Here is a 24,212-nt window from a genome sequence, read left to right on the forward strand (position 1 = left end):
TGGATTAAGTAAAGTATGCTTTAAAATTCTGATATTGTGGGTAAATTGAGTACAACTTCTGTTTGGTCAGTTAATTGCTCTTGAGTTTTAGTTTGTCATATTTAGTTTGTCAGACCTGTTACATTTATTCATATATATCATAAATGAGTACATAAGAAAAAGCATTTCTGCAAAACTGATAAAGTGTTGATAATTTCTGCCTCAAAGGATAGTTCTAAAGAAGAAATAAGGTAATACATGAGAAAAGGCACCTTGCAAACCAATAGTACAGTGTGTTTTTCTCCCTCCATTCAGTTCCACCTGAGGGGCTGGTAGGAATTAAGCCACACCCAGATGGCCCAGAGGGCTGGTGTGGTTTGAAAGAAACTCACCCTTTGTTTATCTGACTTCTTGCCTGTGTTCTAAGCAGCCTCTCTGAGTCATCTTGTACATTTATTCTGTAGTAATTTTGAAAGGAAACCAAAATAGTTATCCAGCTAGCATTTCACAGGACTTAGCTTCACCAGGAACAGAAACCACAGTTTAATTATTTTAAGTCTTAAGGGCTGTGTTGGTTTCTGTAGGGACCACCCCCAGAACATTATTATGAGAACTGTTCTGAAGCATTTATAAGGTGGTCAGAATGAAGTGTTACTTTTTTGGTGTTCCTCAAATTTTGGAGGAACCAAATCCCATTTTAGGGGTAAAAATAAACTCAGACCAACATTAAGCCCTGTTTTTTAGTTTGGGTAAAGAATAATTAACCCATAAATCAAAAAGATACTTTATGGCAGATTGTGTGTATGTGTGTGTGAATTTTAATTAATGCTTCTGGGTATGAAAACTGAGACTAAAAGTAGAGGTGGCTACTATACATATCAACTGAAGCATGTCTAACTCATGCTGCCAGTTGTCCAGGATTTGACATTTCATGTTGAAATATTGAAGTATAAATCTGCAACAATATGAAAATAAACTGGGAATACAAGTAGTGAATCAAGCGATCATGATCTCCATTCTCATGTGGCTTTTCTGGTTCTTATTGTGAAATAAGATAATATCTGCATGTAGGAAACATTATATTTTTGGAAGTAAAATGCGATTTACTTTTAGACACATGCTTTATAAGCCTTTAAGTTTAAAAGAATAGCCTGAAAAAAACTACTAACTGAAATACATGCTCTTAAGAAGGAATTTTGGGGCAGCTTCCCTGGACATGCAGAATTGTTCTGACACAGCAAATTGTTCCAGAAGTCTGTCTTGTTTGGGATGTCCTTTCTGTTGCTGTCCGCTGTATGCACCAAAAGGACCCTGGTAGAAACTTGCTGGTTCACACCTCCTTACATTAGGGAGTCGCTTGGTGTTTTAATTGCTCCAAATACAGTGTAGTTCCAGACTTGGATTAAAAAAAAAAAAATCGATGCTTCCAAGCAGCTTGATTTTTGTTAACCATGATGTGAAGGAGTGTGTGAGGTACTTTCCAGATTCTCCTTACATGGAGGACTTGTTGCTCAGCTGCTGGGAGGATGGAAACCAGAATTGGAATAAAGACAAATACCACATGATTGCACTCATATGTGGAATCCATTGAACAAACTGAACTAACAAGCAAAACAGAGCAGGCTGACAGCTCCAAGGGGCCATGCAGGTGTTAGGAGGTGGAGGAATTGAGCAAAAAGGAAAAGGACTTATAGACGTGGACAACAGTGTGGTGATTGCAGCAAGGAGGAGTGTATAAGGAGGCTAAAAGATTATGGAAAAATACAATAAAAAATAAAAGTTTTAAATACAAAAAACCAAATACAGCCTGGTTTCACAGTAGGAAGTCATGTGCAGGCCATGGATGGTTGGGGCGAATTTGTTCTCTCACCTCCCTGGTTTTGGCTGATCTTTGATGTCGGGCTAAGCAACATCAAAGTAGAAAGCTGTAGTCAAGAAAGAATTCCTCATAACTCAGATCACTGACCTCGAAGGCAACCCTGAGGAAGGTGAAGGAGGCGAACATCCCCTGCTCAAAGAAGCCTCATTCTCCATGACAGTGTGAGCAGGAGAGAGGGCAATGCTGCAGACGGTTCGCTAGGTGCATTCTTAGCTACCGTGCGGGCCCATGAGTGCCTGGCAGACCTGAGGTTCATGTTATTTCAAGGCTCTGATGTATTATGAAGTATTTATAGGGCTCATTGATTTTTTTCCCACCTATTTTTGGTAACTAGAATTCCAGTATTATATCTCTGGCCTAAAGGGAATTATACCTGAGATTTCATGGATTTTTCTTGACAGAACAAAAGTAACAATGTAGTTGTATATAACTGCAAGCAGTACATTTACGGTATTCCTATCAGCAGACCAAATCCTATAAGCTGAGGTACAAGACACAGGCCTTTCTTCCTTCATCGTAAATCTTCCACTAATCCCATCATTACCATCTTCACCAGCTGCTCCTGCTCACTTAATGGGCGTGTGCTTGCATTCTCTCCTCGCTTTTATTAACTGTGGATCAGGAAGAATGGGAGAGAGAACAGATGTACCAACCACCCCTCATACTAATCCAAACCTCCTTGTGTATAGCTCTAAATTGCTTATTATTTTATACCTGTAGTCTCATCACAGGGGATGATAATTGTTGATGCAATGGACAAGGACCACATTTTAGCGGAGCAGGGATTCTGATTTACTCTTATAGGTAGAATTGTTTGGGGGCTTCTGTGGCCAGTATTTTGTGCAAGAGATGTATGAAAATGGTAAATGAATAATGACACTCCTGAAAACATGTAAGTGAAAAAGGTGAGTTTAAGGAAAATGGTATCTTAATATGGGTTAATTGATGATAGACAAAACTTGAGTCTAATATTTCACTGAAATTTTTATAAGGACATGAAACTAAAGGTTTTATTTTGCTTTGTGATATCAAAGTTGTTTTCTCTATAATTGTGGATTTTGTGTGTGTATTTGTTTGTTTTTTAGCTCAAAGCATTCAATAAACCGGGGTTCCAAGGTGAATGTGTAGATTTTACAAAAGAAATTTCTGATTTGACTTCATTCACGCCATGCTCTTTCAAAGTTCTTCGGGGTTGGTGAGTGTGCTTATTGAGTGTTTTCTACTATTTAACAACTAAGTGTCTTTGCAAATTTACAGAGATTTGACTGGTGTTATTTTTTGCATGCATAGTGAAATAAAAAAGCTCTTTATTCATTGATTAACTGCTAATTCGCCTACATTAACTTTGCCCAACTCATATCGGGAACCATTGTGTAATAGAAATAGAATGCCGATTAGCCAACTTTGGAGCATTTGGGTGATTTTTTCTTACTGTTACGTTATTTTGTAAATGTTTTTGAATGTTTATATTGTATGTTTATTGTATAGTATAATAGGATGCTATAAAAATTAGTGTTTTTGTTCAGATAAGACAGTCCTAAATTTTAAAAAATCTTGTTTGTTTAAAGTCTTTATCATCCCCATTTCGCAGATGAAGATCCCTGGTTCAGAGTTAGGGTTTCCCCAAGATCAAGCACCAAATGTGAGACCCACGATGGCTTTGCTCATTTTTATTGAATCCTATATTTTTCTGACTGCAGCAACATACTGGATCTTTCTTACATGTGTATGAAACTGTGTATAATTCTCAAGGCTAATACATATTTACATATATGTATACGTATGTATATAGTCTCTGTGTATTGATTTTTTTATTGTGGTAAAATATACATAACATAAAATTTACCATATTAACTATTTTAAGTGTATAGTTCAGTGGCATGTCTATGTATCAAATATCTACCTAGTAATTCATCGAAGTCTTTTTTTTTTTCGTTCTTCAAGATGCCTTGGATTCATCAATTCTCCTTTTTCTCCTGAACCAGTAGAGACTAGGATTTCTTATTTTCCATTTGAGGAACTTCAGTCTCCTAATTAACCCTGTTCCAGTATTGTATTACTTCCACGGGTTACCACAAACCAATCATTGCCCATTTATTTACCCCAAAATTCAGTTTAATATTTTTATTACTCTGCTTTAAATCCCATAGTCATTCTCTAATATCCATCAGATGCTCAAACTCTTCCAGGATTTGCCATCAACTTGTCTCATTTCCCCATCCATTTTTCAGTCTATTCTTAGAGTGAGCTCCCCCATCCTCTCCTCTACCAACATTTACTCAGCTGTGCATTTCCCATGCTACCCTCTATGCCAGCGGTCGGCACACTTTCTCTGTAACTGGCCAGGCAGTAAATGTTTTCAGCCTTGTGTGCCCTGCAGGCTCTGCCCCAGCCACTCCACGTGGCCACTGTAGCACAGCAGTGCCGCTGACAACGCGTAAATGGATGGGTGTGGCTGTGTTCCAGCACAGCTCTGTTTCTGGACATTAAGACTTGAATTCTATATAATATCCACATGTCATGAAATACACTTCTTTTAATTTCTTTAAACCATTTAAACACGCCAAAACCAGTTAATTAAAAGAATACAAGAACCATGGCGATTGCCTCAGGATCTGGAATGATTGACAGATCTGGATTTGAGCCCAATTCCATCACTTTCCAGCTGTGTGACCTTAAACATACAAATTATCCCCCTGAACCTCAGTCTCCTTATCTGTAAAGGTGGGATAATAATAGTGCCTACCTCAAAGGATTCTTTTTTAAATACTTCTAAATTTTATTGTTGTTCAAGTAGTTTTCTGCCTTTCCCCTGCACCTGTACCCCCCACGCCAGCCATCCCCACCTCCCTCCCCTGATTCCACCCACTCTTGGTTTGTCCATGTGTCCTTTATAGTAGTTCCTGAAAACCCTTCAAACCTTCCCCTCTCCCTCTGGTCACTGTCTGTATGTTCTTAATTTCAGTGTCTCTGGTTATATTTTGCTTGCTTGCTTGTTTGTTGATTAGGTTCAAGTTAAAGGTGAGATCATATGGTATTTGTCTTCTTTCACTACCTGGCTTATTTCATTTAGCATAATGCTGTCCAGTTTCAACCATGCTGTTGCAAAGTGTAGGAGCTCCTTCTTTCTTTCTGCTGGATAGTAGTCCATTTTGTAAATGTACCATAGTTTTTGATCCATTCATTTACTGATGGGCACTTAGGTTTCTTCCAGCACTTGGCTGTTATAAATTGTGCTGCTATGAACATTGGGGTGCATAGGTTCTTTTGGATTGATTGGTGTTTCGGGGTTCTTAGGATATAATCCTAGCAGTGGAATTGCTGGGTCAAAAGGCAGTTCCATTTTTAGTTTTCTGAGGAAATTCCATATTGTTTTCCATAGTGGCTGCACCAGTCTGCATTCCCACCAAGAGCACACTAGGGTTTCCTTTTCTGCACAACCTCTTCAACACTTGTTGTTTGTTGCTTTGTTTATGATGGCCATTCTGACTGGTGTGAGGTGGTATCTCATTTGAGGTTTTAATTTGCATCTCTCTGATAGGTAGTGATGCTGAGCATCTTTTCATATGTCTCTGGGCCCTCTGTATGTCCTCCTTGAAGTGTCTGTTCAAGTTCTTTGCCCATTTTTTAATTGGGTTGTTTCTCTTCCTAGAGTAGAGTCATGTGCATTCTCTATATATTTTGGAGATTAAACCCTTGTCTGAGGTATCATTGGCAAATATGTTTTCCCATACAGTTGGTCGTCTTTTCATTTTAATGCTGTTTTCTTTAGCCATGCAGAAGCTTTTTATTTTGATGAGATCCCATTTGTTTATCCTTGCTCTAGGGGACATATCAGTGAAAATATTGCTGTGTAGAATATGTGAGATTTTCCTGCCTGTGTTCTCCTATAGGACTTTTATGGTTTCACGACTTATATTTAAGTCTGTTATCCACCTTGAATTTATTTTTGTGTATGGTGTAAGTTGGTGATCAAGTTTCATTTTTTTGCATATAGCTATCTACCTCTTCCAACATCATTTGTTGAAGAGGCCATTTTTACTCCATTTTATGCTTCTTCCCCCTTTGTCAAATATTAATTGACCATAGAGACTTGGGTTTATCTCTCAGCTCTCTGTTCTGTTCCATTGGTCCATGTGCCTGTTCTTATGCCAGTTTCAGGCTGTTTTGATTACAGTGGCCTTGTAATACCATTGATATCAGTATTGTGATCCCTCATATTTTGTTTCTCTTTCTCAAAATTGCTGCAGCTATTCAGGATCATTTATGGTTCCATATAAATTTTTTAAGTGTTTGTTTTATGTCTGTAAAATATGCCATTGGTAATTTAATAAGCATTGCATTGAATCTATACATTGTTTTGGGTAATATAGATATTTTGATGGTGTTAATACTTCTAATTCATAAACACAGTGTATGCTTCCATTTGTTTGTGTCTTCCTTAATTTCTTTCTTCGGTGTTGTATAGTTTTCTGAGTACGGGTATTTTACCTCCTTGGTTAGGTTTATTCCTAGGTATTTTATTTTTCTTGTTTCTATATCAAATGGAACTTTTTTCCTGATTTCTGTTTCTGATATTCCATTGTTGGTGTACAAAAATGCCTTTGATGTCTGGATATTGACTTTGTATCCCACTGTTTTACCAAATTCATTTATTAGCTCGAGTAGTTTTTTGGTGGAGTCTGTAGGATTTTCTATGTACACTATCATGTCATCTGCAAAAAAATGACATTTTGTTTCCTCTTTTCTGATTTGGATTTCTTTTATTTCCTTTTGTTGTCTGATCACTGTGGCTAGAACTTCCAATACTATGTCGAATGGAATTGGTGAAAGTGGACAACATTGTCTTGTTCCTGATCTTAGTGAGAAGGTTTTTCGTTTTTGCCCATTGAGTATGATGTTGGCTGTAGGTCTCTCATATATGGCCTATATTATGTTGGGGAATGCTCCCTCTTTTCCCACTTTGCTGAAGGTTTTAATCATAAATGGGTGCTGTACCTTATCAAATGCTTTTTCTGCATCTGTTAATGTGATCATGTGATTTTTGTCTTTTCTTTTGTTTATGTGATGTATTACATTTATTGATTTGTGAATATTGTACCATCCTTGCATCCCTGGGATGAAGTCCACCTGATCATGGTGTATCTTTTTAATGTATTGCCGGATGCAGTTTGCCAGTATTTTGTTGAGGATTTTGTTGTCTATGTGCATCAGTGATATTGGCCTGAAGTTTTCTTCCTTTGTTGTGTCTTTATCTGATTTTGGGATTAGGATGATGCTGGCTTCGTAAAAAGAGTTTAGGAGTCTTCCATCTTCTTGGATTTTTTTGTAATAGTCTGTGAAGGACAGGGGTTAGCTCTTCCTGAAATACTTTGCAGAAGCATTCTCCTGTGAAACTGTCCGGTCCAGGAGTTTTGTGTGTTGGGAGTTTTTTGTTTACTACTTCAATTTTGTCAGCTATTATTGGTCTGTTCAGGCTTTCTGCTTCTTCTTCATTGAGTTTTGGAAGATTATATTTTTCTAGAAATTTGTCCATTTCACCTAGGTTTTCAAATTTCTTGGCATACAGTTCTTCATAGTAATTTCTTACAATCCTTTGTATTTCGGTGGTATCAGTTATAATCTCTCCTCTTTCATTTCTGATTGTGTTTTTTTGGGTCCTCCCCCTTTTTTTCTTGATGAGTCTGCTTAAAGGCTTGTCGACTTTGTTTATCTTTTCCAAGAACTATGGCCTGGATTTATTGATCCTTAGAATTGTGCTTTTAATCTCTATGTTGTTTAATTCTGTTCTGATCTTGCTTATTTCCTTCCTTCTACTTGCTCTGGGCTGTCTTTGTTCTTACAAGGTATAAATAAATAATGCACATGGAGGGCTAAACTCCATGCCTGACACACTGAAACCCTTTGATAAATGTTGGCTATAAATGCTTGTTACACAGAAGATATGACAGTGAGTTATAGTGTCACAGAGCATTTCTGTGGTTTTCCGAAAGTAACCTGGTCTTGCCAGAGTACAGTGCTGGTCATCTTAAAATACAGGGCTAGATCTTAAACACACCAAAACTGAAGTAGTAACAGCCAATTCATTTATCCCTTGGGCTCCTCCTTTTCAAAAGGTTGTGTCTTAACCAAGCTTTGATGATTGCTTTGATGATTGAAAATAATTCAGTATCAAAGATTCCAAAGGGTTTATTTCTTTTCTATAATCTTAGTTAGCTCTCAAATGTGCAGGGACAGATTTTATAAACTATTGTGCAATTTTAGAAGACCAGCTTCTAATGCACCCAGATTGAAGGCAAGCTGATTGTTAAATAAGGACACAAATTTTTATTTTTCCCCCAAAAGACTTCAAATGTGTTCCAGACCTTAATAATCACTATAATTTGATCCCAGAGTTTTGTCCTTGAAGGCACTAAATGCAGTTAATGTCTTTAGCTTAAAACAGATGTCTTCTTTCAAATTTCAGTTCTATCACGTAATAGCTGGGGTGACCTTGGGCAAATCACCTAACCTCTCCAAGCTTTCATTGTGTTGCCTGTAAAAATATGGTTTTATCTCATGGAATTTTTGAGGACACAGTGAAATAATATATGTAAAGTACTCAGCCTCTGTCTGGCACGTGGTGAGCACACAATAAATGATAGTGATACCTGTGTTTTTTAGAGCAACAGTATTTGCTGCTCATCAGCACCGTGACTTTTATGCCGTGCTCCTCCCCCAGTTCCCACAGAATCACGAGGAGCCAACACTGCCAGCTGAGGCAGGCTGACTGTCTCCCGGCTTATCTTTTTAGCTGGCTCCTGTATTACCAAGAGGACATTTCTGATAACCAGTGTGTGTTAGAAGAAGGCCTGTATGCTGACCTTACTTCTTGTGGCTGCCCGACATCTACAATCAAATCCCTCAAGCCCATTGACTATGTAAGTACTTGGCTGAATGGATAATTATAAGACTTTCTTGTCCAGTTTAATTACGTAAATGAGAATGTGACGTTGGAAGCAATGATACATGGGCAAATATAAAATTTTGAATAGCTTAATTGTGGATTATAAACTTGAGATTCACCCATGAAATTGAACTAAAATGTAACCTGTAACATTGATATTTTCCTCTTTTTTTTTTTTTAAGTAGGAATGCTAAACTCAGGAACTAGAGTAATACAGGCCTGGGTTTAAATCCCAGGTTGATGCTTCAACCAGTTTGAGTGACACTGACAAATTTATTTAGCATCCTCATCTATAAAAGATAATAAATTTATTAGGCCACTGGGATATTAAATCAGGAGATCCTTGTAAAATACCCATGCATGGTGAGCATTTGATAAGTATTAGCTATTAGTATCATGGTTATAATTGTTAGAGCTACTTAGTAAAAATAATTGATCATTTTATTATTAGACAAATCACATAATTTTTCTGCTGCTCAGATTTACAGGGTTACTTTAGGACATGGCCCATTACTGGACTCAATTTCAAACTTTGTTTGGGGGGAACTTGGGCTTTCCTGCCTAATGTGTGCAGAATTACATAGGCCACCTTGGAGGCCCACATTTATAAAGTGGTTTCTCCTTTATCACATTTACTCAAAACTTTATACATGAAGAAAACAGGGTCACTACTCTGGGACAGCAGCTTTGGGCTCCTAGTTAGTAGGGTTTGTGCAAAGGAAATAGTGAGAGTCGAGGATATTTTCAAAATGCCTAGTTATGGGGATTCCCTAGGAGCATTTGATCAAAGCAGAGACTTACAACGAGATGACTGAAAGCCAGAGTGGTAGGAATCTCTCAGTCCTTTCGGCCTGAGCTAACTTCAGGGGTGATATCCATACTCAGGATCTTTGATCCCAAACCAAGCAAAGTGGTCTTATTTCACAAGGCATTTCTGGTAGAGTATTCCTAGTACAGACTAAGGATAGAGTCTTGGCTGCAAAACAAGAATAGAAATAGAATCCTTGGTCTCTCTTAGTGGCCCCTTAGACACCAACTTGGAAAGACTTAAGTGACTACTCATACTTCCTGTCTGTGGGGGTAAAGCTGGTAGAAAAAGCATAAGGTCTGGCGACTCTTTCCAATGATTGATAAGACTAAAAAGGCATTGCAAAGGAGTCCACAATTACTTGGAAAGGAATTTTCTTATGAATGTTTAGTGGTCTAACCAGCGCATAGATGCTTATTTGGTGTTACCATGTTTTTCGGACCATAAGACACACCTAGGTTTCAGAAGAGGAAGATAGGAAAAAAAGTTTTTTTGAAGCAAAAAATGTGGTAAAATATTTTAACAATGTAAATAACATAATATTTCACCAATGTAAATGTAAACAGAACTCAATGGCAGCATTAGCAACCATTATTCCCCCCAAATTTGGGGGGGGGAAGTGTGTGTTGTAGTCTGAAAAATACAGCTAATTCTAAAAGCAAAATAAGAGTCTAACATGAAGATACTATCTTGAAAGGATTTTATAGGACTATAAATTCAGTGAGCTAAACCAACCAAATTTCTAAGGAGGGCATTTTAGAAACAGTCAATATCAGTAAGTGTTATTATTTTTCTTTGAAGAGTTACAATTCTTTCACATCCTTGAAGTCAGAAATGGATGATTTACATTAGTAGTGAAAACAGAGAAGTGTCTGTGTAGGTAAGATGTGCAGCTGCACAGCGCTGTTTTGGCCCAGGTGAAAGTGCTCTCTGGGGAGGATGTGAGAGCTATAGGCTTTTCACTCCAAGAACAGATTTAAAGGGTGTATCCAGTTTATGTAAGGACAGTACATTTCATTTTTTTAAGGCCTTTGCATGGTGAGGTTTTAAATCTTTGAAAAGTCTTGAAGACCTGTTTAGGCAGTAGGTCTGGTGCTGAAATGGAAGGAATATACAGTGAGTCTGGGGGTCCCGGCAAAAACCCACAGATCGCCGATGAAGAGGCCCCAGCAGGAAGCCTTTCCTGGATGAAGCCAGCCGTGCCTCACCTGGGTGGCCCTGAAGCCCCGAGTCTCTCAGACCTAGGAGACTAGTATGTAAACCAGAAGTCAACTTGGTAATTGTACTGGGTGGATTCTAGTGACTAGAATGCTTGAGAATTCTGTCCTGGGCATTTTTCTGTCTCGCTGGAAGAACATGGGGAACTGATTAGTCATTGGAAGGTTATTCGTTGAGCATAGATTTGGGTAAAATGAGGTAGATGTCTTGAGATTAGCTTACCTGGGTTAACCTTCTCCACAAAAAAAAGACTTCCCCCACTCTCCAGGGTCCAGTGGCTCACTTTCTCCAGATTCTTTGCCTTCTTTCCCTGGAATATGCTCAACACACTCTGCCTAACCCACTTCTCTGAGTCCCTCCACATCCGCTCTCCTCCTGTGTGTCCTCACTCAGGGACTGATACACCTTTTTCTAGGCATTTGTTAATACCACTCCCTGTGCCACAGTCCAGTGTGATTCTGGATTCATTCTACGAAGTAATTCCATCCAATTGAGTTGACTTTGAAGCTGAAACTGGAGAGCCCTGAGGGTGTTGCCTACGTACAGTTGGCATTCCCAGACACGCTGTGACTTAATGCTAAAGTATCATAATGGTGTAATAGTGACGAGTCTTAAGATTTTACCTCCATACAGGATCAGAATGTGTCACAGTGACACTTTGTTCCAGGCGGATTTGTATTTGTGCAGACATAAGTTACATTCCAGAAGTCCATGGGTGCGTAAATTGCAGTCATTTTGCAGTGGAAAACGCTGAGAACAGAGCTTATAATTTTCTTCTCATTGATGTGACCTTGGGCAAATCAAGTGTTTGGACTCAGTGAACTCATATGTAAATGAACTGTTAGAACAAGTATTTTCCAATTTTTGACAGGCTCCTGCTGTGTTGCAAATAAGTATTTTGAGAACATTTCTAATTGGAAATGAAAAAGAATGTACCCAGCCTTAGGCTCACGTGCTCTGTGGGAATAAGATGGTGTGTGAGCTTTCAGTAAGGTTATGCTGTAATAACAGCCCCCCAAAACAGTGGGTTAGGAGCCGGAGGCAGGTGGAAGACCTAAATGAAATATTTTAGCATTGGCCTCATAGCGTTTGAGCTAACCTGCTTTACAGTGTTTCCATGGGAGCAGCAGTCCACGCATTGCTTCCACAGTGTCTCCATGGTGTCTTGGCATGGAAATCGGCCTCCTTTGAAGTAATGATCCAATCCTGGCAGCTGTAAGTAGGCAGAGCAAAAGAAACATCATAGCAAGAGGCTATAGAAAAACTTCAAATGAAATTATGACAGTGATGACATAAATGATCTTAAGAAGTAGAATAAGGATTGGCCGTTCACTCTGTGCAAGAGTACTGAGCAAGGTGCACATCTACAAATAGAAGAAGACTATAAATCCAGCCACAGAATGAAAAGAAGTGATGGGTTTATAAAGTATAGAGGAGCTTGGTTACCATGAAATCTTTGGCTGAATCCACATATACTTAATAGTACTAACTATTCCGTACATTTTGAAAGTGAAGGCCAACAGAAATCTATAGTGCACACCTACTTCCTGATGAGACATTTGAAGCATCACCTTTTAAATTCGTACGGAGGACAAAGAGCTGTACTATCACCACTTCTGTTCAACATTATTCTGGAGTCCTCGCCACTGTAATAAGATTAACACTACAAAAAAAAGTAGAAAGGAAGAAACAAAATTGTCAAGAGTATCTACTACAGATAACTTATTAGGGTTAACATGAATTGTTAAAAAATATTTTATTTATTTTTAGAGAGAGGGGAAGGGAAGGAGAAAGAAAGGGAGAGAGACATCAATGTGTGGTTGCCACTCACGTGCCCCCACTAGGGGCCTGGCCTGCAACCCAGACGTACCCTGACTGGAATCGAACCGGTGACCCTTTGGTTTGCAGGTGCACTCAATCCACTGAGCTACACCAGCCAAGGGTAAAATGAATTTTTTTGAAGTTGTAGAATACAACATAAATAGCAACTAAACCATAGGGTACTTAGGAATAAATTTAAGGCAAGTAAGTTCTGTATGGGGGAAATTATAAAAGCTTTGTCGAAGGATATGAAGGATTGAGAGGTAAATTTTTCTAGATGAGCAGATTCAGTATTGTAAAGTTGTGATCTTCCCCCAAATTAATAATTTCAGTCAAAATGCTTACAGAAACTTTCATCTTTTTAGAGGGTAGTAAAATATGACAAGCTTATCCTAAAATTAATTTGAAAAAATAAGGGTCCAAAATAGCCAAGATACTAAGAACAACAGGCAAAACCACTTACATGTTTCATCATACGGCACAGTAACTAAGACACCGGATACTGGTGCCTGGAGAGACGAACGGAGCAGTGGGATAGGGCAGCACGGAAGAAACCGACCTACATAAATAATGGAGTGTGGGAAGCAACAGAAGTAGCATTGCAGTGGGGCTGTTAGGAACTATTAAATAAATGGTGTTAAGACAATTGGCCCTTTACATGGAAACTTGCTGTACTCCCAACACAAAAATGAGTTCTAGATGGATTAATGGCAACCTAAATGTGAAAAACAAACTAAAACTTAGAGGAAAACATAGGACCATACCTCAGTGACATTGTGGTAGAATGTATTTAATCACAAAGCACACATCAGTAAAAGGCAAGTGTATTAGTTTCCTATTGCTGCTGTAACAAATTAGCACAGACTTAGCAGTTTAACAACAGCAACTGTCTTGCAGTTCTGGAGGTCAGAAGTCCATAAAGGCTCTTACTGGGGTAAAATTAAGGTATTGGCAGGACTTGTGGAAGGTGCTAGAGGACACTGTGCTTCCTGGCCATCTCTGGTTTCCAGAGGGCCCCAGCACGCCTTGGCTCACGGCCCTCTTCCAGCTTCAAAGTGCATCACTCTGACTTCTGGTCTGCTGTCTCTGAGTTTCTGCCTCCCTCTGGTATGGACCCTCATGATTGTATTAGGCCTATCTGGATAACTCAGACTAATTCCCTCACCTCAGGATTCTTAACTCTTAATCACATCTTCAAAGTCCTCCCGATGACCACATTGGGTAACATATTCACAGGTTTTAGGAATTAGGCTGTGGACATTTTGGGGGCGTGGGGTGGAGGTGAGGGAACACTATTTCTTCAGCCTACTGCAGCAAGCCCCAGACTAGGAGTATATTTGCAGCCCTTATAATCTGCAGAGGTTTGGTGCACAGAAGAGAAAAAGAACTTTCCAATCAATTGAAAAAAAAAAAAGAAAAACCTGATTCCAAACTTGGGAGAGGATATGAATAGACATTTCATAGAAGGGGGAAAAAATGGCTAAGGACACTCAGAGGATGTTAGACCTCACAAGGGATGAAGTCAGTGCCAATTGAAACAATAACTAGGTTGCATTACCTTAATGTAGACACATACATTCAAAAACCTGAGACCACCAAGGTATGATTTAATGGCAGAGAAGTGGGATTCACAGCTAGCAGGAGGTGTGTCGTGGCGGGGGAGGGGGAGGAAAAACAGAGATGTCTAGTGAGGCATCAGTAGATGGAGCAAACCACGCAAGGAAGCACACTCATGCAAGGAAGTGTGGTACAATCCTCACAGTGGGTGGGGCTGAGCTGCACGTGGTCCTAATGCGCGTTACAGTAAGATGAATGAATGTATGTCATGAGGTACATTTCTGTGAACTTTAAAAACAAAGGATGCGTAACTATTAGTAAAGTATAAAAGCGTGAGCTGGAAGGATTCACAACCTCAGCATAGTGGTTACCTCCAGGGAGAGGGAGAAATTAACAATTCAGCTGCCCCTGTTATGTTTCACTGATTTATACAATTTGATACAACTGTAGTAAAATTAAAATGCATTACTATTCAGTGTTGAGTACATGGTCATCTATATATTATGTATTCTTTTTGAACTGTACTATAACTTTTTTAAAGGGACGGAGGAGGAAGAAGACCAGTCAGGAAGGTAGAGCTGCCATGCAGCTGACTTTCCCAGCCGAGGAGAGCGGCTCTGTGAGGGGGGCTGCAGTTCACCAGTGAGGGCTCTGCTCCACACCGGTCGAACCTGTGCTTGGCAGCTGTGTGACCTAGGCTTCCTGTGGCAGCTCTGAGCCTCGGCTTTTTCTTCTAATAAAGTGTGAGGACTAAATGAGCTAGCTATTGCATGTTAAGCCTTTAGCACATGATAAGCACTTGCTATTGTAACAGCCCATAGACAATAATTACTATGTGTTGTGCGACATCAAGATTTGATAAGGCTGAACGTGTTTGTCTGATTTTGTTATAGACAGGCTGAGTAATTATTTTTGCCAGCACACTCTTTAGTATTTCCCTGGAATGGAAGGGTATTTGAAGTATACATCATGAATACTTCCCTTGAACTCGGTGCATTCATTCTTAGTTTTTTAGCTGTGGTTCATTTGGCAAAGATTGGGGCAAAATGATCTTGTCAGTCTGTGCAGTTGTGGCTGCTCCTAGTGGCTGATTGCTAGATATTTTTAAAGTAGCGTAACATGTTATATACAGACTCTAACCAATTAACGCAATCCTGAAGTACCATCAGCACATTTTCAAACCCCAAGTGGTGATTTGAAACTCAAAGAACTAGACAGTGTCAAAGTATACTAGTATGTGTAGTTTTTAAAACATCAAAAATTAGTTTTTTGTGCCCTGGCTGGTGTGGCCCCATTGATCGGAGCATCATCCCAAACACCAAAAGGTTGTGGGTTTGATTTCTAGTCAGGGCACAGACCTAGGTTGCAGGTTCGGTCCCCAGTCGGGGCACACACAGGAGGTGACCATTGATGTTTCTCTCTCATATCATTGTTTTTCTCTCTCCCTTCCTCTCTTTGAAATGAACAAACATCTAAAAAAGTTACTAGTTACTTACATTTAAATTTTGCATCCAATTATATTAACCTGTCTTGATAGAAATCTAGTCTTTCTAGTGGGTTATTTTACCAGGGTGTCAAAGTTTTAAATTCAGGTGGCTGACATACTTGTTAAGCTGGTGGGGTAGGTTGTACATACAGGGGGTCACACATATGGCCCAGCTGAGCAAGATGAAGTCAAGTACTTCAGACAGTATCACACCTGCCAATCAGAAATAGCCCACATGATAAAATCACTTAGAACATGTTAGAACCGTCCTGCAGGGATTAAGGGCAGGGTTCTGGAGCCAGACTGTCTAGATTCAGATGCCAGCTCTTCCACCTACCGTGTGCAACTTGTGCCTCGAGTCTTTACCTGTGAGTGGGGCTAATAACTGTACCCACGCCAGAGGGAAGTTGTGTGGATTGAGTGAATACAGTTCTACAAACCTTTATCTGAATGTATTTTGGGAGATGCAGTTTTTTACATTCTAAACTGCATTTATATAATATGGCTCATATATGGCATGTAAGCAAACATTCCGAGGAGGGTTCTGGGCAGCGCCCCACAACTAAATACATTCCTATTTCTGTAGCAAAATATATTCATAGCTACACAAATTAGGTAAGTATTATAGATAGTCTTGTACTTACTCAGGTTTGTTTTTGTTGTCAAATAAATTAGGAAAAACAATTGGGGTGTTAGAGCTTGTTGGATTTCAGAAATATACATAAAGGGTTAGGGGTGGAGATATATATATCTCACACCTAGCACATAGTGAGTGGTATATATGTAAGTTATTGTATTATTGCTGTTTATTATTACTATTGCTGTCATTTAAAATATTAGTTTAGTTTATGGGATAAGAACTGGTGAGGGTTTTTCTTTTTTTTCTTATTGCAAGTTCATTTACAAAATGTATTCAAGTATTTTTCTTGCTTTACCACATCCTCCCTCTGGAAACTGTATCCTCCTTGCATGGCATGGCCCTGACCCAGGAGGAATGTCCTGTCTCTGCAGACACCTGAGAAGAGTCTTTGGCCCCAGGGGTTGGCTGTTTTCTAAATTGGCAGGGACCAGGGCGGAGAGATTTGTAGAGCTCAAGTTGTGATCAGACACTGGCGGTGTCTTTTGTCCTTGGACGCTTCAGATTACTATGGGAGCTTCAGTTCTGAAAACTATTAATAGTGCATATCTCTTCCGACTTTTATGTCTGAACATATATCAGAAAATATTATTTTAAAATATTTCTTCAGCACTCTAATTCTGAATGATTACCTATTAACCATCCCTGCCATCTTGCCTACATTAGCACTTAATGTTGACCCTCATAACCTTCCAAACCTTTATAGGACATTTATAAATAAACTATATTTATAAAGTTAATATAACTATAAATTAAGACCATTTAAATTAAAACTGTTTAGTTTAAAATCAAGTTAAATATATATCACACCTCTGGTGGGAGGCAATGACTTTAAGCTTAGAAAGAATAGATGTTCTCAAATGAAAAGTTTGAAAGATTAGACCGTGTGATTCTTGTTGTTGCTAGTAATGGAGGGTCGGATATCTGTCTGCATCAGTCAGTCGGTCATATTATTTTTCCTTGGTTAATGTTACTGGTTTTTGTTCTTTGCCCCTTTATATATTCAGTCTCATAGTGCAGCCTTAGTGACGTATGAGGGGGGACCCCCAAAAATGGAATTTATCTATAAAAAAATGCATATTTATTCTTAACATACTTAAACTTCAATGACCTCAAAGTACCCCCCATTTTATGTAAAAACACCTATTGAGACATTTTTTCCACAGCTCAAAATAGTGTGTGAACTTGTCGATTTTAATGCCTTTGAGTGCTTCTGCCATTTTTTGTTTCACCTCTTAAATATCAGCAAAGTGCTTCTCTTTATGTTTTTCATCCAGGGAAACAAAAAAAAGTCGCTTGGGGCTAGATTGGGTGAATAGGGAGGATGGGGCATGGATGGCATGTTCTTTTTAGTCAAAAACTACTGAACACTCAGTGAGGTGTGGGCAGGTGCGCTCAGAAATCACCCATCATGAAATGGGCAAATGCATTGAAAGAGTCTTCAGAAAAAAATTGACTGACACTGAACACAGCCTCTCACAACGCCAGCCAGTACTCTGATACTGACAGGTTCCTAGGACACTCACGTAGCGGGGAAGCCTGTACTACAAGGGACCCGCCCTCCAGAAGATAATTCCTGTTTTCTTTGGGTCCCCGCTTGCATGTAAACTCATAAAAATATTATATGATCTCAGTCATTTTCTGCACTGTTTCAAACTCCCTGCATTGTCGTTTTCAAAACCATTTCTGTGATCCCCGCACCAAACATTTCATTGTTTCCTTAAGATAAATTTCTAGATGTAGAATTGGTAGATCAGCTTTGAATTTGGGAATGAATTTGATAGCATTTGATGCATAACAAAAGCCTTTTTAAAAATGCCTTCGTAGGCATTCTGCCAAAGGAGGAGAGAAAATGTACACAGGTACTATTTTTCTTAAAATAATGCTTAGCATTTAAATTGCATTTGCATAATCTTTTAATTTTTTACCTCTCTGGGATTTAGAACAGTTACATCAGCCCAGGTCAGATGGCTCAGTTGGTTGGAGTATCACCCTGTACACAATTGCAGGTTCAATTCCCTGTCGGGGCACATGCCTAGGTTGTGAGTGTGATTCCCAGCCAGGTCACATACTGGAAGCAACCAGTGATGTTTTTTTTTTTCCTCTCTCTCTCTCAATCCCCACCCCTCCTCCCTTTTCCTCTCTCTCTAAAAGCAATAAATATATCCTTGGTTGAGGACTAATCAAATAAAACAAAGCAACTACAACATCATGTTAGCCACTAAATGCCTTTAACGTAGATGTCTGTAGCTCTTACCACAGCAAACTGCTAGTGCAAGTGTCGCTGATAGTGGCTTGTGAGCCCTGTCCAGGCTCCTTGCCTGGCGCTCTTCCTTACAAATTAGTAACTCAACAAGTAGTAAAGAATGTGAGGAGGTAAGCTGGAATTTTTTTTCAAAAGCTTAAGGGTGAAGATGTAGGAGAGAGTCGAACAGGTAAGTCAGGAGCTTACCTGTGGGTAGTGGCTGTCGGTTTGGTTTCAGTTGCCAGTTTCAGTGGGTGAGTTAGGGTCTGCTCCTGGCTGCACTGCTAACCTATTGCTGCTCTGGACTGTAAGTACACTTACTTAATAAATTGTTGGTATGCTTCCAGTTTTTATTTTGCAGATAACAGAAGAGGTGCCTAAGCCACATGTGGTTATGCAAATTTAAATGAATTAAAATTATATGAAACAAACTCAGTCCCTTGGTCTCAGTGTGGCTAGCAGCCACGTGTGGAAGAGTGGACATACCAACATTGCCCTCAGTGCAGAAAGCCCTGTGTGCGGTGCCTCGGCCCTCCCCACATCAGCAGTTAACCTTTGCCAAATAATGTAATCAGAGGAAGTAACTCACACACTTACCTACTTTTAAAACCTGAAAATGTCTTGGCTTTATTTTTCCGTCCTTTCATTCATGGACTGACTCCCATCCGAGGTTCTGGGACGATGGACTAGACTTCTCACTCCTTCCCCAGAAGCAGCCCTCCTGTCTTGCATTACTCAGCCTCTTTCTGTCCCGCTTCCTTCCTTCCTTCCTTCCTGCTCACAAGCATGCCCATAGGCCACTAGCTCATTTCCCTCCTTCTCCTCAAACTGTTTCTAGTAGATACACTCCACCTGCGGTTTCTCACCACTCACTCCTGGGCCCTTGCAGCCCAGAGGCCACTCCCCCTCTCCGACAGGCCAGGCACTTGTTTTAGGTTCCCAGCTGCCTCCTGACTGCCAAACCCAGAGCGCCTCACCGGTCACCCTTTCCTCAGCACCGCAGACGTGTTTGATAACTACAGACTCCCCTCTTGCCACCATGTTTTCTCTTTGGCTCTCCTCCTCTAGGCCATTTGTTCAGTCAGCTCTGCCCGTCTTTGTAGGTCAGCGCAGTTCTGTCTTCCATCCATTTCCATTTCTCAACCATAACTGGCTCGAGCTATGACTCACATTCTGAGAGTTCCTCGTCTTACCATCTCTGTACTTGGTTTTTCTCTGAACTCCAGATGAAAAGATCCAGTGCTTGTTGAACATCTCTGTTCACATTACTCCATCTTGGCCTGAATGGTATGACCCAGTTCATTGGGCATCGTCCCACAAACAAAAAGGCTGCAAGTTCGATTCCCAGTCAGAGCACATGCCTGGGTTGTAGGCCAGGTCCCTGATTGAGAGACAACCAGTCGATGTTTCTCACATCAATGTTTCTCTCCCTCTCTTTCTCCCTTCCTTCATCCCTCTATAAAAATAAATAAAATTTAAAAAAATATATCCCGTTTCTCTCTCCACATTAAAACACCCACCTCCAGGTGTAAGTTCTCAGCTCCAGAGCGTGTTTCCCCTCCAGGTTTCCTTCGGTACGACAAGCCGCCCCACCTTGCCCCCGCCACATCTCTTCACACTGCCCACACTGTGTCCTCTCTCACTCGTTCCACGCTGGTCATGTCTCTTTTGTCACTGGGACGGTTTTCCTCGCCAATGCTCACCTCCCACGCCTGCCCCCTGTGGCAGGCCTGGTTCTGTCTTGAGCTTGGTGTGTCCTTCCAGTGCTTTTACTTCCACTGACTCTTTTCTTCACTCATGTTGTTGCCAGATACAGTTCCTGAAGGCCATTTTTTAAAAGTACATACACGTGCACACATATATGCAAACATATGCATAATAATTACCAATTTAAATTTTGAATAAGCGATATATTCCCATGGTTCAAAAATCAAAAAATACCAAAAGGCATACAGTAAAAAACTTGGCTCCTGCCCTGACTGGTGTGGGTCAGTGGGTTGGAGCATCATCCCACAAAGTGAAAGATTGTGGGTTCAATTCCCAGTCAGGGCACATGCCTGGGTTTCGAGTTCTGTCCCTGACCAGGGTATGGATGAGAGACACCTGATCCATGTTTCTCACACTGATGTTTCTCTCCCTCTCTCCCCTTCGCTCAAGAAATCGTGGCTCCTGCTTCTGCCCTTGATCCTCTCAAAGCGTATCCTACTGAAGGGCAGTCGTGGTTAGTTTTATACTTACTGTTTTAAGAAAATTTGTAACATACATACAAGCATATGTGTGTGTACATGTGTGAACTTTCCCTTCTGCTTGTCATGGTAGCATGAGAAGTATGCTGTTCTGCACTATTTTTCACTTAGTATTTGCTTCTAGAGAATAAATCTTACAGCTCTTTCATAAAGATCTCACTTTTTATAGCTGTATAGAATTCTCTACGAAGGTACCATAATTCATTTAACAGTCCCCTCTCAGTGGACATTTAACTCATTCCCCATCCTTTGTTATTCCTAATACTTTTGCAAGGAAGAATGCTTTCATAATTTATTTTGCTCTTATTGCAAGTATGTCTACAGTTCAGTCATGAGAGTCCATTCTTTGCTACTGACCATTCACTGACCACCCACAGTGCCTACGGCCAGTGCTGTGCTTCTCGTGCCCGAGTCACAGACAGTTCAGCCCAGTCCCAGGCCCCAGTCCTAAGGCCTTCAAGGACTCTCCACTGCAGTGACCCATTTCTGCCCCATCAGTGTTGGAGGAGAAGCAAGCAGCTCGATGGACAGTAGCAAACAGTGGGAGCTCATGGCCCTGCTTCCTGTTGGCCTCTGCAGTCTAGCCACATGGGTCGCCTTGCCGCACCCCTGTCACACCCAGGCAATTTCTTTCTCCCTTCCTTGGCACAGAGCGCCTTCCCTCTGCCCTGTCCTGGCCTGTCCAGATCCACTGCATCCCCTAAAGACTGAGCTCACACACGGCCACGTCCGTGAACTTCCTTGAGTCCTGCTCCTTCCTGCTAAAAACAGTCCCACTTTCCTCTGAGCGCTGTCACAGGGCATGTGCTTTCCCACCCGGGGTGTGCGGCAGCACCTGCACAGTCCTCCAGGCTTAGTTGTGAATCAGTGACGCCTAGAGCACAGGATGCTGCCTTGCTTTGATTTCTTGTTTGTTTCTATTTTTCCTTACCACTACAGACCAATTTCCTTTATTTCTCTTCATCAAAATTTATTTTTTCCCAAAGGCAGAAAGAGTCTTATCTCTGACTGGGAAATTCCTAGCCTGGGGATGGACCCTTACTCAAAGGTTTCCCTGGTTCAACCTGAAATACTAGAAAGTGCCACCGAAGCCACACAAACCCCTGTCGGTGCTTCTCTGTGGTATCCTGCCAGTTAGTCAGCTGCCCACATGTGGAGCAGGCCTGTTAGCTTATTTTTGATTATTTTTTACTTAATTTTCTCTTTATTTTTTAGTTCCACCCCATGCCCCCTCCCCTTTGGCAACCAACAGCTTGTTCTGTCTCTGGGTGTTTCTTTCTTTTTTTTTTTAGATTATACACTTAAGAGGATCATACAGTATTTGTCTTTCTCTGTTTAGCATATTTCACTTGGTAACTCTTCTCTAGGTCCATCTACCTTGTCACAAATGGCAAGGTGTCATTACTTTTTGCTGCTGAGAGATATTCCTGTTTGTGTGACATACATCACACCTCCTTTATCTACTCTCCTCATGATGAACATCTGCATGGCATCCATGTGCTGGCTGTTACTAGTAATGCAGTGAACAGAAGGGTACATACATCTTTTCCAGTTAGTGTTTCTGTTCTCATTGGATAAATGCCCAGAAGTGGAATTACTGAATCATGAGGCAGGTCTCTCTTTAACTTTTCTAGGGCTGTCCGGACTTTTCCATCAGTGGCTGCACTAACTTGCAGTCCCACTAACAGTGTGCAAGGACTCCCTTGCTATGACTTGTCCTAAGGTTTCAAAAATTTAAAAAACAAAAGTGCTTTATTTATTGAGTTTCCCTTAATAAATAAATACCGAACATATGGTACAAAAAATAGAGGAAAAACATTTTTAGCTCACAGGAGACTTTAAAATATTTTTCACACAATAGATTACAATTACTTTGATTGTTCATCCCCCGGGCCTCCTAGCATGGTGCCTTGCATGTGCTGAGGAATGAAAGGGCGGTGTTGATTCTGTTGGTGTAACATGAGGGTTCAGGGAGTCCTTGCTTTCAATGCAGAAATCACCCCATACCCCGTGCATTCTGGCTTGTTGTTAAATTAAAAATGCCTTCTTCCCCACCCTAGGAACGTTTTTTAGAAGCCTAGAGCCATGAAGTCTGCATTCTCAGCGACCATTGTGTGGCCTTCTGGGAAATGAGGGTGCCGTTCTGGGCCGTGTTGGTGCTGTCACCAGCCAAAAGCATTAGCAGCCCCCTAACATGTGATTAGAAGCAAGTGTCCATCTTTATTATGAAAATAAAATTGGTCTCTGAAACTTTTATCTTACTTTTAAAAGACTGAATAAAGGTTAGTAGAATCTGCTCTCACCAGTGCAGTTTTGACTGGAACATCTTTAGAGGGTACAGCAAGGAACCACATGCCTTTGAGAGCCCGGTGGGTCCAGGGTGCTCTGCGTCTGACTGCGTGTCCCTGAGCTGTGGCCATCTGTGTGCTGATGCTTTCCCCTTTCTGTGCTGTTAGGTTTTTGAAGAGCCTTCCATCAGCCTTTTTGCTCTGGAGCATTGTGAGGGGAGAGAGTTACATCTCGAGGAGGCTGTGAACTCTGTCCTGAACAAGGACCTGCACTTCTACACCCAGTCCGTGTGGGTGAAGAGTGGACTGTAAGTACGGGAGAAGGCCTTGGCCTGGTCCAGCCACAGCTTTACCATGGAGCCGCAAAGATGCTTTTTGTTCCCTCGCTGCTGTGGGGTTTTTTCTCTGTCAACGTAATAGTAGATTCTGTGTAAATAAGAGAAGACCGTGGGCCATGTCTTTGGGGGGAAGAGCCCTTGGGAGAGAAAGGCTGCCGTGTGTGCGGAGCATGTGTCATGGAGCGGGACGATCGGACGGCCCTAACCTTCGGAGGCCACTGCCCACTCTGAAGAAACCTAGTTAAATCGGCAACTTGGGTTGAGATCATTGGCTGCAAATAGTTACAAAGTGACTATTTGTGAGACTCATAGTGTTTCGCCATATTTTGATTTGATGTCTTGGTTGTTAGAGAGCTGTTTGCCCAGGGTACTTAGTTCCAGGCTGTGAGGCCTGCCCTCCCGCCTTGCTGTTCCTCCCAGCCGGGTAGTGGGGAAGGCTGGAGGAGTGGGGACTGCAGGGTGGGGGCGGGTCCAGGTTCAGGTTGCCTGGGGCCTGCACTTTTACAGTCTGGGGAGACTACTTTAAGAAATGAGAAAAGGAAGGATACATAAATCAGGTGTGAATTTTGCATATTTATTTAGAAAAAATGGGAAGAGGCCTTGCAAATGAAGGGCCAAGAAGCTGAAGCTCAGTTTGCTTGCTGGGAGATCTGCCTCTGGGGCTGCTCTGAGGACGGGCCTGCCCCTCGCCCTGCCCTGCTGGGGCTTTGGAACCAAGAGCCTACTAAAACACCACACACAGCCTCCATGATTAATAGAAAGAG

The 24,212-nt window shown here is 40.9% G+C and overlaps 1 protein-coding gene across 2 annotated transcripts in view; it reads left to right on the top strand.

Annotated features, from left to right (window-relative positions):
- The window catches only part of CRYBG3 (crystallin beta-gamma domain containing 3), a 119,318-nt gene that overhangs the window by 84,798 nt on the left and 10,308 nt on the right, over window positions 1–24,212 (top strand). For both annotated transcript variants that reach the window (XM_028504362.2, XM_036017973.1), the window contains 3 exons: window positions 2,944–3,053; window positions 8,652–8,778; window positions 23,279–23,418. In XM_028504362.2, the coding sequence (XP_028360163.1) occupies window positions 2,944–3,053; window positions 8,652–8,778; window positions 23,279–23,418 (377 nt within the window). The remainder of the gene's footprint in view (window positions 1–2,943; window positions 3,054–8,651; window positions 8,779–23,278; window positions 23,419–24,212) is intronic.

The sequence above is a fragment of the Phyllostomus discolor genome, chromosome 2, assembly GCF_004126475.2.
Source record: "Phyllostomus discolor isolate MPI-MPIP mPhyDis1 chromosome 2, mPhyDis1.pri.v3, whole genome shotgun sequence".
NCBI classification, from domain to species: domain Eukaryota; kingdom Metazoa; phylum Chordata; class Mammalia; order Chiroptera; family Phyllostomidae; genus Phyllostomus; species Phyllostomus discolor.